The sequence below is a fragment of the Balaenoptera physalus genome (genome assembly GCF_965194825.1).
Source record: "Balaenoptera physalus genome assembly, chromosome: 15".
NCBI classification, from domain to species: domain Eukaryota; kingdom Metazoa; phylum Chordata; class Mammalia; order Artiodactyla; family Balaenopteridae; genus Balaenoptera; species Balaenoptera physalus.
In genome coordinates, this window is record NC_138894.1 from 6,154,963 (window position 1) to 6,171,288 (window position 16,326).

The 16,326-nt window shown below is 44.4% G+C and overlaps 1 protein-coding gene across 2 annotated transcripts in view; it reads right to left on the reverse strand.

Annotated features, from left to right (window-relative positions):
* Positions 1 to 16,326, reverse strand: part of SLC9A2 (solute carrier family 9 member A2) — an 85,281-nt gene that overhangs the window by 40,217 nt on the left and 28,738 nt on the right. For both annotated transcript variants that reach the window (XR_014253829.1, XM_082426355.1), the window contains exons 2-3: positions 9,406 to 9,869; positions 2,386 to 2,636 (exon numbers count right to left, since the gene is read on the reverse strand). Coding sequence is in view for 1 of the 2 variants with exons in the window: in XM_082426355.1 (XP_082282481.1) it covers positions 2,386 to 2,636; positions 9,406 to 9,869 (715 nt within the window). In the remaining variant the exon portion in view is untranslated. The remainder of the gene's footprint in view (positions 1 to 2,385; positions 2,637 to 9,405; positions 9,870 to 16,326) is intronic.

Here is a 16,326-nt window from a genome sequence, read left to right on the forward strand (position 1 = left end):
AATAGAGGTGTCTGTGGATGTGCAATGTTAATTACGTCATGACACCAACGCCCTGGACCGACATCCTCCAGTAAGGACGGTGATTACAGCGTAGAAGTGCACACGATGCACTTTCCAAAGGGTGGACATGCACGTCTGCGATGTACCCCATACAGAGACAACACACACGGTCAGGTTTTGAAGACCACGCTAATCACCCCACCTTAGGAAACAGGGTGTGACTTCTGAGAACAAACACACTACGACGGAAATCTGTCCCTTCGTTCGCTCTCACAGCATTAACAGGGGTACATGGTAAAATGCAAAAGTGTTTAAATCTCCTGGAATATTTCATGTAATTGTTAACATAATTTCAGTGCACTCACTGTGTGCTATGACAATGTTCATGTCAACGTAATAAAGGACTTTTCTGTGCACTAAGTTGTACGGTGAATGTTCACTTTGAAGTTGTGGACAAAGGTGAGGTTTTTCATCTGCCGACAAACCACAGTAGAGAACTACCCGTGCAGTTTCCCAGGAACACGTGGCCCCATTTGTCCCTGACGTCCTAATTCCCAGAGCAAGGAAAGCCCTGATCTCATCTTTGCAGGAGGTCAGGGGCGTGAGGCATCACAAGCGCTGTGGACTCTGGGCCCCCCAGACATTTCTAAGCAGAGACGTCCCAGCACTCCAAGCCCATCCGACACTTCACCTGTCCTCCCCACACTCGGGACAAGCATATTTAGGTAACTCTGTGAGGGTTCTAGAACTTTTACATAGGCACTTGGTTGAAATATATTCAAGGTTCTTACGCCAACCATTGCTACAATACTGCTGGGAAACTAGACACAAAGTCCCTGCCCTGTAATCTTTGCAGAGACCTTGTCACCAGCTGATCGGACACTTTCAATGACACCAGTCAAAGAACAGTGAGGAAACTGGAAGTCATACAAAAATGATATGAATAGCCACCAGGAAGACACTGCACATTTCATTACTGGGTCAGACTGGATTAATACGGTGCTTTATTTAGGTTCCCTGGGATACAGAAAACCACACAACCATCTAACGCATGGCTTTCACTACAGTGGGTTCCACTCTGCTCGTGGAGGGAGACAAAACCTCATCTGCTTCTGCTATGAAAGTGGTGATGCAGGGCAAAAACAAAACAATCTTTAATCAAAGCATCACCTAAATCAGGGTGCAAGAGAAAACTTCAGGAAGAACTAGACCTACGTTTACAACATAAAACTCTAAATAGCATAACAGGCCCCAGCGGGAGAGCCTAACATGTATTAAGCTGTAAATAAATATTTGTCAAAATTAAAACTTTTTTTTTTTTTGGCCACAAGGCTTGAGGGATCTTAGTTCCCTGACCAGGGATCAAACCCAGGGCCCCAGGAGTGGAAGTGCGAAGTCCTAGCCATCGGACTGCCAGGGAATTCCCCAAAATTAAAACTTTGACAGGCATTCCATTAGTAAGCATTTCTCACTGGCCCTAGACAAGGTGTGACCATAATATGACAGGCTTATTCTTGGAAGCTGCAGAAACATCCACACCCAACAAGTACCCTCCTTCAAAGTGACCCTCCAAAGGCTAAAACTGGATCCAAACGCTACCATTCTTCGGCCACTTGTAGAACTTTTTGAGAACGTCCTTCCAAATCAGTTAGTGAATGATACACAGCTGCGTATTTAATAAATAATTTCTTGCTTTATCCACTTCTTGCTTTATAACCATACCTCTTTCTTTAAGAAGCTGAACTCAAAGTACACGATGGCGTGCCTTATTCACTGAATTTTGCTTTGAATGATGTAAAGCTATGATCTCAAATCAAATCTATCATACAGAGTGAAGGTTCTCTACTACTAACATTGTTCAAAGGAACTGACATAAGCAATTCCAGAATTCCAGACGAAGTTTGGGGGATACAGCCTGGGTGGAGTTAGTGGACCTGAGCAACACTGAATGGGCATCAAACTCAGAAAATTCTTGGTGCCTGACCATCTGCCCCAACACTTTATTGTCTTATTTCATGAGATCCCAGGGGTCACTTGTAAGGCTTCCATTTTAGCACTGGATCACTTGCCTAAACTTTTTTTTTTTTTTTTGGCCGCACGCGGGATCTTAGTTCCCCGACCAGGGATCGAACCCAGGCCCCCTGCAGTGGAAGCGTGGAGTCTCAACCACTGGACCGCCAGGGAAGTTCCTCTTTAGGATACACTTGGCTGATCCATACTTTCATTTCTTTGAAACAAAGAGAAAATCTACTTTTAATTGTTCTTAAAAGAATTCAAGAACACCTACTCTTTTACATAACATATTCAACTTTCACATAGCAGCTTAGAATACGTGAATTCCATGAAATGCCACCAAGTGCTTTTAACAAGGAGTTCAATACTTACGCCACAATGCCCGACAGGTGGAACATCTCGGCTGTGATGTAGGACAAATAGCTGTACAGGAAGACGAAGAGTGGTTCGATCACGCGGATGTTGTGTGTGAAGCGAGTGGTAAACGCCGCGATGAAGCCCAGGAAGATGCCAATCAGCACCCCGCCAATCCCCACGACGAAGAAGTTGGCGATTCCAGCAAACACGTCGATGGTCTCGATGGTCTTCATCTGACAGAAAGACTTGAACAGGTTGTACAAGACCTATGGGAGAGGCAGAGGGCACGTCAGGACCCCCCAACTTCCCCGACATCCTCACGGCCCCAGAAATCTTCCTGCCTCCTAACAAGGGCATGTCTTCTGCGCCCCAAAGTGGACGATCAGTGGGAGTGGCTGGGCATCTCTTTATCTCATATTTTAACAGTGCATTTAATAGCTGCAAACAAAAAGCACTGATGAAAGCGTGTCATCAAGAAAACTATTTCTAGACGTGAGAGAGAGGAGACTTCAAAGTTATTTACATGACTTACTGCTAAAACATCACTTTTCGGATCCTAAAGGATTATTTTAAATGGCTTGGTTGCCCTTCAACATACCCTGCTTGCGTTGCCAGTGCTTGGGAAGGAGTATGTCACGGAGAAAGCTTGCCAGTGCTGGCTGTGAATTTAGGGACACTCAAGGCCCCTGTTGTGGGGTTGCACCATGGAAGGGACCCACCCATCCATACAGGTCCCCTCCCTGAAGACCATCCTCCTCCCACGTCACTGAGGTCCTTGCCCCGCCCACACATGCACCTCTGGTGAAACACAAGACCCGATGGGGTTTTCTTCAAGCCAAGAGGCAGCAACCAGTGTGTGTGTGTTTGTGTGTGTGTGTGTATCTACTGTAACTTCATGCACATTTGTCCTTCTAAAGTGATGAGACTACACTTTTGCTTGGTTTCTGAAAAATTTACACAGTCTTTTACACAGTTTAATTAAGTCAGGCATTCACACCTGCCGGGCAGGATGATTTCAAACATATTTCCAAGGACCACTGAGCAAATGGCATGGGAAGTGATGCCTTCCTCTGGAGTAATTTTTTCATGAAGCCAGCAAGTGAAATACAGTCATGCACATGCCCTGCTTCTTGTGATATTTGCAGAGGGAATCTCTAGGAAAGCCGGCTAATGGGACACTGGGATGAACACCTTTGGAGTACAGGCCATGCTACACCCTCCTTGGGATTCTGAGAAACTCAAAATTAAACCCATCCGTCCACAGGCACACAAAACGTCAGAGGCGATACCAGGATCCAGGTCTCCTACCTCTGGGGCAGTTCTTCAATTTTAAACATGAGAATGAGTCAGACACTCTGCTAACCAGAGTGTGTCCTGGCAAAAAGCCATTTCACCCTTTTCTACTTCACTTACGGTCCTTTATAGCCTACACATTACAGGTTTCGGGGAACTTTTTCCTCTTTTCTACTGGATCATAAACTCCTTGTAATTAAGGATCTCGCCTTATTATGATTTACTTCTTCCATGTTGCCTAGTAGATGACAATAAATGTCTGTTGGTTTTGACAAAAAAAACAAAACAAAAAACAGTGGATTATTACTTAGAAAGCACTGGGCTTTTCCCTTCTCTTGATTGTTGGTGTAACAGTTGAGAGCATTTGGTATTGGACCATCAAGAAATGACTTGAGTTTAAGAGAAGAAAAAAAGCAACTCACAAGCCCGAGGACTTAAATATCCTGAAGGATCATCATTTGCCAGAAAAGAACTGGCTTCAAGTCGTGCTGCTTCCTTGCAACCAGAGACTGCTGCATACGTCAGATTTCATCTACATCAACACGCCACGATCACTTCCTGAGAGCGGATCAGAGACGTGCTATATTTACCCCTTGCCTCTAAAGAGCCCACTCACCGGTCACCTGCTGCCCAGGGAGAGGGACAGATTTTCCAGCCTCCAGCCCTGCACAGATAGCCTTCCCGGGCCACTCGGGCTCTGGGTTCCGACCCCCCGTTTCCACTTGCCTGCCTCCCGCCCGCACCAGTTGAGTGCCCCCTGCAGCTACTACAAGACTCCCTTCCTTAATTCCATTCCTCACTCTCAAATGGAAAATCGCTGGCTGCCTGACTTAGGGAAGAAGGCTCAATACACCTGATGCATTTTCTTAATGCTTTGTGACAACCTGCGGTCTAGGACAGGGTCTCACCACGGCTCTACAAAACACACCGTACGTATTCAGCCCTGCCCCTGGCTTCTCTTGACAGAAACCCAGCCCCTAAACCGAGGGAAACTCTATCTGTCTTCCATGGCGCCGCTCAAGTCGCTGTTCCTCTCCGGCCTTCCTGGATTCGTACAGCGCCTGTGAGTCGTCCTTCCCTCTGCCCCTCCTGCAACACAGATGATGCCCCAAGCCACCCAGCATTTGGGGACGCGCCATCCATCCTGCGTTGCTGGCGCTGCCTCTTGAATGCCAACCTCATTTCCTCCGAGAAATTAGAAACTCCCTGTGCACAGAAGCCATGTCTTCTCCTCTTTCTGTCTCAGCTCCCCTCCCTACCCCATCTAGACACTGATGAGGCCTCCAGAGGAAGCCCAGGTACTCGTGCCAAAGGAACAACGGGAATACACCGTAATCTTTCCCAAGCTGTTTTCCTGGCAGCCCCAGCCTTGGCATCTCTCGAAGGTACATTCTGTGTTTAATATCCCTTTAGGTTTTTGCAAAGAGTAAAGCTGAGTCACAGGCCCTTCACCTTCAGTGCGCTGTCAGAAGCTGCAGTTTCATCATTCCACTTCCTCGGATGCCGGGGCCACCTTACGAGAAACTAGCTTAGGTACAGACGTTACCTTGACAAGCAGAAAGCTTTCCATGACCTCCCACCCGTTGTACACTGAACCTGATACCTAGGGATGGGCACAAGATAAAATTCTTTTAGTTACAACCAGCCGTAACCCCACAGTTAGTTCATGCCAGTTACGTCCTTCAATTTTACCACAAGGGAATCTATATAGAAAGGTGCTTTTGAAGTTATAATTTATATGTAGTATATGTATATGTATTATGTATGTGGCTACAATTATGTCTCTAGTTGGTCTGTGCAAAGTTGACCTCAACTTGACAACTGTATCTTTAGAAAACCGAAAAGCCAGGGGTGTCTGTTTGCTGGATGCTATCAATATAACAGGCTAATGTGACAGCTGAGTATTTTCAAATGTTTCTATTCATTATTATGTTTTTAAAAATACTTGTGTATATTAAAATTAGATATGATCCGTTCTGAACTTTGATTTAAAATGTGCAACAATGCAGTGAAATCATGTACTGCAAGGATACAAACAATACAGGGTTTTTGTTCAGCATAGCTCTGTTCCAGAAAAATCGTTTTCAGGTCACTTTTCCTGATATGAAACACAAAGGATAATCATCTTTGCATAAGTAATTTTAAATCTGCTCTGCTATTTGCAAAAGCAAAATTAAGTACCAAGTGGTCACTCTTTACTCTCCAGCTTCCTGAGTTAAATTCCACTGCACGGCACATAATGTCTGGGCCGTTAGTGTGTATCCCTAGCTTCTGACTTAAGAGCCAGCTCTCCTTAACCAACTCTAGTTAGGGTAGACTGAGGAAACTCTTGAAGTGTTCTTGGAAAATGTGTCAGAATATTCAGTGGTTGCCTTCACACCTTCTAGAAATTACCGTGTAAGCCTAACTCATTCGATCATGGACTACAATGGAAACAGCAGTACTTCTCAGACAGCTGAGAACCCGAACAATCTTTACCCAATAAGGGAAAGTTTGAAAGGTTTTCTTAAAATATTTCCTATAAGGGAAAGCACAAAAATCCTATTTAAAAATCTCAGCTTTTTCTTTGTTGACTGTCATTTCTCCAGTTAATTCCAATCTATGATAGACCCAGACCATAGAACAAAGAGTTTGACTTCAATTTATATTATATATTATCAACTTCCCTTTGCTTTGAGACACTTTTATGGCAGGTTTTCTCCCTTTCAAATCTTCTAAGCTCACTATTGAACTTTCCAGTTAATTGCCTGACCTACAATTCTGCTCAACCACCAGCCTACGTTTTTAACCTGACTTCTCTCTGTTTACTCTCTACCCTTCTAGTTGCAGCATTTAGTGACTCATCCTTCTCCATGTATGCAGCAGGGTCTATGTTTTTCATACCTTTCCCTAACCCATGAGTTCCTTAAACCTCTCCTAGAGATAAGACTAGATGAATGAATCAAAGAATCTTCTACAAAACATCTCTACCTCTATTCTTTGAGAACACCTGACTAGGAGACAAAATTATAAGTTTTTATACCATCTTCTAATTGTTCCTAACACCTAGTCAATTCAGCCCGCTATTCAGCCAGTCTGGTGAAGGAAATACCTGGTGGGTTATTCTTCAGTGTTAGGTGGGCAAACCGCCCCCAAGCATGCCCTGGTATCTGTGGGAGGTGGCTTTAAGGGTCCACATGGCTTTTCGGCCCAGGGTAAATAACCTACCAACGAAGCCTCTTTCATCTGAAACCACTAGAGTCCTTCTGACTTACAGGCTTTGGCCTGGAAACAAGGGCTCCATGTCTGAAGAACAGCCATATGCCCTTTCTCCGTCCTTGGCCTGCTTCCTGCAGTAGAATGGCTGGCCCCCAACCTGGCTCACTGCCCTCTCCCGGGCAGCCCTCCGTCTCGTCCGTAAAACCACATCTGATGGCTTCCAGCCTCTGGACAGAAAGCACAGGATGTGCTTCTGGAAGGCACGCTTTAAAGGGTAGTTTAGCCAGATCGTTTGCTGAGATCTGATTCTTGACACACTCAAAGAATGGACCACCGAGGCGACTGAATGAGAAATCTCAGAAGAGAAGGGAAAGCAGTGCAAAGATAACGGCAGGTCATTCTGAAACTGACCTGATGTTGCTACCTTGCCCTAGGAGGAATGCAGCAGGGTGCTATTATTTCTTTGTAAAGTTTCCTATACCCTAAATAGACCCAAGATTCCCACACTGAAATTCCCACAGTCTCCCTAGAACCAAGGTAAAAATGTATATATCAAACATGAGTCACGATGGAAAACTTCATGCCTCCGGAAATGAGAATGAGTTATAAAACATCTTCATTGTTATGGCAGTTTCCCAGTTAAAATTTAATACTGGTGAGTTAATGACTAAGCACCGTTAATGAATAATGGAATAAATGAAGTGGATTTTGTTACTTGAGTGAGGTAATTGCACTGTCTCGAAATAGCTCTTAGCTATACTAAAAAATGGGGTTTCCTTAGCAGTAAATTATTTTTATGTAATAATATCCACATGGAGTTGACGAACATCCTTAAAGGTGATATTTTATTCAGGTCAGGGGTCTGAATACAGGCTAACAGAGAATAATGTTGGTTTCTATGTTAACCTGTTTTTTGTGTGTCACATTATTGTAAAGTTTAACTGAATTATTAAAAGGATATTCTAAGCTTGTTTCTGAAGCTGATCACAGTAATCTATCTTTGGACGAGGATAAGATGCCCCATGACCTGCACACAAGACATTAAACATACTGGAAAAGACATCATTTAAAGAACCCTCTAGGGGACTTGCCCTGGTGGTCCAGTGGTTAAGAATCCACCTTCCAATGCAGGGGACGTGCGTTCGATCCCTGCTGGGGGAGCTAAGATCCCACATGCCATGGGGCAACTAAGCCCGCGCGCCGCAACTACTGAGCCCGCAGGCTCTGGAGCCCGCGAGCCACAACAGAGAGAAGCCTGCACGCTGCAACAAAGATCCTGCGTGCCGCAACTAAGACCCGATGCAGCCAAATAAATAAAGTAAATAAATAAATTTTTCAAAAATAAAAATTAAAAAAGTGACAAATTACAAAAAGAATCGTCTCTCCAACTTAGATGGAGGGACCCTCATCAGGCACTCTTTAAGTAACACATACACACTAAAACTGAAGCGAATTGACTCTTTTTTCTCTTGAAATCTATGTTAACTTTTAAATGAATCAGGAATACCATTTTAATAATAGGAACTAACAGAGGGGATAATATAAATTACTTAAGTTACTTAAATACACTTTACTTAACATTTCCTTCAATTTTCTTATTTGCGAAATGGGAAGAATTTCGTAGGCTGTTATAAAACTCCGAGCACAAGGTATGCATTCGCTACCATTCCTATCACCATCACTACTACAGAATCCTGGCTAACATAAAACAGCATCACCAGTGCCCGCTGACTGGTTAACCAGCCCAAGGTCACCTGAGTGTCCTTGACTGGTGGAGAAGGTCTGGACAGCCATGTGGGGGAGGGGAGAGGCTTCTCGCCTGAGCTCAGGAAGCAGGTCAACCCTCCTAACGTGAAGCTCATGACAGCCTCTGGCTCTAATTATGCGGCAATTAGTGAGAATTAAAAATAGTTTGCATTTTCTGAATAAATACCCATTTATGGGAAAATGGTGAGGACCCGAAGTCTGCCGGCTGAGTAAGAAGAGGAAGTGAGTTGTGTGACGAAAAATTTGCCTCCGATCTGGGAATAAAAAATACACCCTCCCCAGATGGAGAACGGCACCCAGTGGGCGTGGTCCTTTCACCTGCACTATACACGTCACACACTGAGAGCGGCACTTCCCACAAAGAATGCTGGGGCCTTGAGTCCTTTGAATTCTGATCAAAAGCCATCACTGTGGAAGCTGTCACAGTGAGAAACCTCCAGGGGTACACAGGTCACAGTCACTGTGATGCTTCTCTGGCAGCAGCAAAGCCGTACAAGCAGACACCAGCCGTACAAGCAGACACCAGCCACACAGCTGGCAGGATCCAGGCAAAATGAAGTGAGGGGCCCTTTGTAGAATCACAGATAAATAACGAATAATAAATTTGCTGAGAATTTTAAGACAGCGAGAACAGAGCCTTGAACCAAGGGAGGGGCCCTTCCCAGTGCAGGGCTGGGGACCGCTCAGCTGCCTGCCCTGCAGACAGGGTCTCCCCTCGGCGGCTGGTGGGTGGCGGCCCCAGCCTGGTGGAGTGATGTCGTGTGAACCATCACTCACCACTGTCACGGCATCATTCAGCAGGGACTCCCCGAAGACCAGGATGTAGAGCTGCTCGTTGACTTGGATATTCTCGAAGACAGCGAGCACGGCCACAGGGTCCACGGCCGAGATTAAGCTGCCAAAGAGCAGATTCTGCAGCAAAGTGATGTCACTCAGGCCGAAGGCTTCGATCTGGCAGATGCCAAACAGGGACACCCCGATGCCAATGGAATTCCAAAGCGTCCCAACCACGGCATACCAGAAGATGGTGCCGATGTTCTCGAAGAACGGGCGGGTGGGCATGAAATAGCCCGCATCCAGCACGATGGGGGGGAGGAGGTACAGGAAAAACACATCCGTCTTCATGGCCGGGGGGGATTTCTCATCCACTCCAAAAATAATCCCACCCAGCAGAAGTCCAACCATGATGAGGAGGCAGCTCTCAGGCACTATGGTGGGTAACTTGTGATACAGATGGAAGCCTGTTCAAGAAGAAATAAAGAAAGACGAAATTTGGGTTATGTGAGAATTCTGGAAAAGGCAAACTGGTTCTCTCTGACAGAACCAATAGGTCCTATTTCAAAATCTCCCAGGTCAACGTAATTGGCTACACACTGGCTTTAGATATTACGATGCAAAAGTCAGATGATCCCCTTAAAACTATTCACAAAGCACATTCAGGTACACATTTCAATTAAGTCAGCAGTAGAATACTATAGGAACATGATATCTAAACAGCACAGCTTTCAGCTAAATGCCTATTAAGTTTTCTTAAGTAAGACAATGCAATTTTACATTTGAAGCAATATTGTGATTCCCAACACATTTTCAGATGTCACAAACAATTTCATCCTCATAAAAACCCTGAGGAGTAGGCAAGGAGGCATTTTCACCCCTTTTTTTATTTAAGTGGAAACTGAGGCTCAAAAAGATACGGGGTCTTGCCAAGGTGGCCAGCTCACAGGCCAGGTTTTGGATCACCGCGGTCCCCTCTGGTATTGAGAAGAGTTTGTAACTTCCTGAATATCAATATTTCTAATTTCAGATTCCTTCATTTGGAATGCTGAATACGTTTAATTTTCAGATGTCTGCTCCTTCAGAGACAACCAAATCAACATCAAAGGTCCATCAGATAACTACCGAAAAGTGAGGCATATAAACACGCCATGATCTCCAATGTCATAGAGTTTCTAATCAAGGCAGGAACAGATGTGTTTATGACTTACTCTAGTATAAGGCATCATATGGTAAAGCCCCAGTCAAGCACTAAGGGAACAGAGAAGAGGAAATCTGCTGAGGATGGCATGGACGAGGCAGCATCTTGCATTAATCACGTAGAGAAGGCAGGAAGAGTCTCCTAAGAAGTGAAGGAACGGAAGAAAACACCTTTTCCTAATTCGTGGTGGAGCCCAGTGTGGCTTTAATGCAGACACCATGTTAAGCAGCGGCCCGTAGCAGGGAAACGGGAGGGAAATGCGGGTGGTACCAGCGTGTGGGCAACACAGGAAGCAACCTCACACACGGAAGTCACCTGGCAGGGCTTACGTGAGGCCAGCCCTTATTGGCAAGGCAATAGCGGGCCATCCTGAAGGCATTTCATACCTTTTAGAATTAAAGCAGCAAATGGAAATTATCTGAATTATAGGAAGACTGTATTAAAATGACAGAGTAAGTCCTTAGAAACTTACAATCACCGCAGGTTTAACAAGTAAACCCTTAGAAGCCTACAAACCATACTGAAGTCATAGCATGAAATATGTGTGGCCCCCCCCCAAAATATAACCATAATTTGAAGAAATTTTAAATTTCTTTAAGAATTAATTTCTAAATAATAAAATGAACATCTTTATATTGGGTATTCAACTCATCCCTCCAGCTTGGATTATTTTCTTACTCATGTTTACAGCAGACTCCAATCATCATCGGGGAATAAATGCATTCAGCTGATGCAGCCACGCCGGACCCCTGACCCTCTGGCCTGTTGACCTCTCCGTGTTAAACAGAGAAGTTAAAAAAAATAGGTCCACTGAAAACCACATCTTTGCAACCCCTCCGCACGCTGACTCCTGCTTCTATAGCAACTTTCCCTGTAAGATAAGGATGTCCTGGTACAGCCTCCCTGGCCCCCTGGGGTCCAGTGCGATCTGCTCCTTGGTGGAATGCAGAGCACAAAGGCCCAAGCTGAGGGCGCCCTGTGTGCCCCGGGCCATAACAGCTGCCCCCTGGCTTGGAATCCAGCTCCCCGACTCCCTGCGTGTGGCCTCGAAGGGGTTCCCACCAGGCCCAGGCCAAGTGTGCTCATCTGTGAAATGGGGACACACACACCTTTCCCATAAAGAGCGGTAACAGTAAGTAACCACCGGCCTGCAATGTCACGCATGCCCCGACATTTTGTTTTCTGTCTCTCTTCTACACGAAAAAGCAAGAGAAAACGGTTCTCAAGAAATGCCCAGGGCTTCCCTGGTGGCACAGTGGTTGAGAATCTGCCTGCCAATGCAGGGGACACGGGTTCGAGCCCGGGTCTGGGAAGATCCCACATGCCATGGAGCAACTAGGCCCATGAGCCACAATTACTGAGCCTGCACGTCTGGAACCTGTGCTCCGCAACAAGAGAGGCCACGATAGTGAGAGGCCCGCGCACCGCGATGAAGAGCGGCCCCCACTTGCCACAACTAGAGAAAGCCCTCGCACAGAAACGAAGACCCAACACAGCCATAAAATAAAAATAAATAAATAAAAATAAATTAAAAAAAAAAAAAAAAAGAAATGCCCAGAAGCAAGGAACAGGATCTCTGCAGACCAACTGGAAACTGGACAAAGCCTGCTTTGGTGGGCTCCTGCTTCCTCTTCTGCCTTTTTCTTTCCTGTTCTGCCACCCAGCCTTGGTACCCTGTGCTCTCACATGGGGGTGCCGTCCTTCACCGTGTTGAAAGGAGATCCTTACTCCTAAGAACGGAGCGTGGGAGACCAGGTAGGTGGGAGAAAGGAAGAAACCCTGCCTGCTTAAATACATCACAGGGAGGGACCAACGGCCGCCGTGCTCGCCACGTGACTGATCCTGACCAGGGCCCCAGGTGAGCAGGAAACCAGGATGGAGGGCTAAAGGAGGCCTGGAGGAAGGGAAGGGAGCAGGGGAAAATCCCGTGGTCGCCAAAATCAGAAAAGAACGGCAACAGGCCAAGCGCACTTGCTTAAGAAAACAGGTGTTTATATTTAGAAAAGGCTGTTCGCCTTTCTCTTCTGAATGCTTAGGCCATTCAGAACTGATCTGAGTGAACCTTGCTTGAAATAGGACAGCAGTTACTGAATCTGCCCAGTTGTTCCACAGGCAAGAAGGGATTAGATGAAGCGCAGTCACAAGAGATCTGAGTCCGGTGCTTTTCGGGGAAACATAAGCAGAGACGCTGACTTTTATAACACTCCCTCCTGGCAAAAAAGATTCTGTGCGGAAGTGTCTATTCTTTCACCAACCACAGGAGTCAAACCTCCTAGCAAAGTAGTTAGTCAAAACAAAACAAAATAAAGGCTTCTTAAATTTCACCGTTCACAGAATAAAACAAATATATCAGCATTTACACATGTGCATATATTTATGGCTCCCCTGGCCACAACCAAGTATTTCTTGAAGAGAAAATGAACTTGAATAGACCAGGGTCATTACCCCACCTAATAGTATTGACAAATACATCAGTTATCAGGAGAAAACGTTTTGATGATTTTTACAAGGCTGAACATGAGCTACTGCAGGTACAATCTACTATTTAGTCCAGGGGTCAGTTAACTTTTTTCTGTAAAGGGCCTGATAGTAAATGCTTTCAGCTTGCAGGCCATACTTTGCTATTATAGTACAAAAGTAGCCAGAGATAATATCTAAATGCATAGAGATATGTGGCGTGGGTGTATTCCAATCAAAGTTTATTTATGGGCATTGAAATTAGAATACAATTTTATATGTCACCCAATATCATTCTTGTTTTGATTTTGTTTAACCATTTAAAAATGTCAAAGCCATTCTTGACCCACAGACCATATAGAACCATCCTGGGGGCCCTCTGTGGTCCCTGGGCTATGGTTTACTTTCCCTGGTTCAGTTTGTACCTTCTATTTCCTGCTAACTTCTATTTAGAGGGTCTGGGGCATTGTACTTGTGTCATTCACTTTCTATTTCTGGAACATAAAAGTCTGTGAGGATGGATGCTTTAAAATTTATTTTATTTTAATTGCAACAGAAATTCACTTAGTGGCAAAGGGAACAGAATTAGGATCTCACACCAAATACAGAGTCGAGGGACTCTACCTTCATTTCTCTTTGCATATAAGTGCTGGAATGAACTGAGCTTAAAAACTAAAGATCTGGGTATAACTGAGTGCAATGCAATTAATTCACTATATTTTCTCATTACACATAAAATAATCCATTTGTTAAATTCTGGAAAGAAAGCAAAGTGAACAATAACACAGGAAGCTTCCAGAGAACAGGATCCATAAAAGAGCAACAATGTAAAAATCTGAATCAGAGAAAACCACCACCAACACCAACAACAACAAAATACAGTTCTAATTAACCAGCAGCACAACAGCAAGGGAAAGTGGAAACCTGCAGAGGTAAGAAGAGAGAAACACCTTCAGCTGAGAAACTTCTCACTGGAGGTGAATACAGAAACACACGTTCTAACTCATGCTCCATGTTTTAAGAGAGCCTAAAAAAATAATGTATTTGTTAGATCCACAAATATTTGCCAAGCCCTGTGTTAAGTAGGGGACAAGTACCTTTGGGAACAAGGTCAGTGAGGGCAGCCATTGTGGCTGCCAGACCCAGAACTAGCTTCCCCGGCTGGTGCTTCTTGAAGCAACTCTGGGAAACTGCGGATTTAAAATAAAGAATATTCAGAAAGTTAAGCCTATTTGGTTGGAGAAGAAAAGGTAAATCTTTATGGAATACATTAAACTTGTTTTTAAGAGAAATAAACAAGTTCATTCAAGTCTAAAAATGCTGACTTGATATATCCCAATTCACACAGCCATCAAACATACATTTAGAAAAACAGAATTGCAACATGCGGTAGACAGAAGCAGAGAGAAAATAGTAAGAAATACCACTCTGATCAGATACATGAAAACAAACTGCTATCACTGCATGATAACTCTAGTCGACAAAGACCAAGTAAGAAAATTTAACTCTAAAAATAAGTAGAATCAAATTGAGTAAATAAATAATACAAGCAAATAATAAAAAGATAAGCAAATAAATACATAAAAAGAATAGAAGTCAGTAAATAGAGCAGAATTAACTGCTCTATGTCAGTAACATTAACCTGTGAATATGGACTTCTCACAACACTTAGTCACATGCTGGGATTGAAACATACATCTAATTTCTCTCCATCAAAAAGTAGCACAACTGTGAAGACAGAGGTCTTAAAAATGCTCCACTTATGAGATCTGCAAAGGACTTATAATAATAGATAATTGAAAAATATGAAATTATAAAGGAAATATTAAAATTTTGTTGGGATTATCCCAAAGCAGAACTTAGATGGTATTTAATTTTTCCAAATGACTTGACCACTTAACAAAAAAGAGAAAACCAATATGTGTTTAGTCTGTCCATGAAGAACCTGAGAAGGAACAAGCAGAGTTAAACCCTTAAGAGGGTATTTGTTGAGTACCTTCCCTGTATAAGATTCTAAGGGGGGCTTCCCTGGTGGCGCAGTGGTTGAGAATCTGCCTGCCGATGCAGGGGACACGGGTTCGAACCCTGGTCTGGGAGGATCCCACATGCTGCGGAGCAACTGGGCCCGTGAGCCACAACTACTGAGCCTGCGCGTCTGGAGCTTGTGCTCTGCAATGAGAGAGGCCGCGACAGTGAGAGGCCCATGCACCGCGATGAAGAGTGGCCCACACTTGCCACAACTGGAAAAAGCCTTCACACGGAAACGAAGACCCAACACAGCCAAAAATAAAAATAATAAAAAAAAAAGACTCTGAGGGGCCCAGAGATGGATCACAAATGGCCCGTGTCTTCAGTGAGCTTATATTTGGCACATAAGATAAGACTGTAATTATAGTACAAGATAGAAAGTGATACATGCTATAAAAGGAGAGGTTTAATAAGTACCAGGGAAGTACGGAGAGGAGGGAAATTAATTCAGATGAGGAAATTCAAGAAGGAACTGGAGGAGGTGGCACTGAGATAGCTGGGTGTGGGTATTTCCGTTCGGAGGGGATGAAGCACCAGGAAGACAGGAGGAAAGGCTGGGCATCCTGAGGACAGGGTGGCAGGGCTGGGCTGAATATGAAGTGTACAGGGCAAGTCGACGGAGAGGGGCCATCCAGCAGGGAGCAGCCACAGTGTAGAAAGCCTGGAAAGCTGATCCTTCAAAACCCGCCTTTGTTCTGTGGGTAAGGGGAGGGGGAGCCAGTGAGGGTGTGTCAAACCATCCTTGTCTTCCACACATGGAGCGGACAAGCTCCTCCCAAGAAACCAGAGACCAGGCTTCGGAAATGAGAGGATCAAGGCTGTCCAGTTAGAGTTTTAAACCAGATGTATGTGATTAACCATGGGTAGAAATAAATAAAAAGTTGACGCAAACATGTGACTAAAAAGTGTAAGAACAGCCCAGACTCCAAAGGGATCTATACCTAATCTCATAAAGTCCAGTCTGTAAGGAGAGCCACTCAGCACAAGGAGGGGTTAATGACAGAATCCTACTATTTAGCAATGAAAAAAAGAAAAAACCAGCTACATATAACAAAAGAAAAAAACTACATTGCAGCATTATATAGGACAGGGAAAAAGCAAGCAATAAAAAGTATCCATCTCATTCCATCTTTTTTTTCACACAATAGACATTTATGGAGACCCCACTATGTGCTGGGTACCATATCAAAGCACTAGGGATGTAGTGGTGAATAAAAGAAAGTTTTTTTCACTGGGAG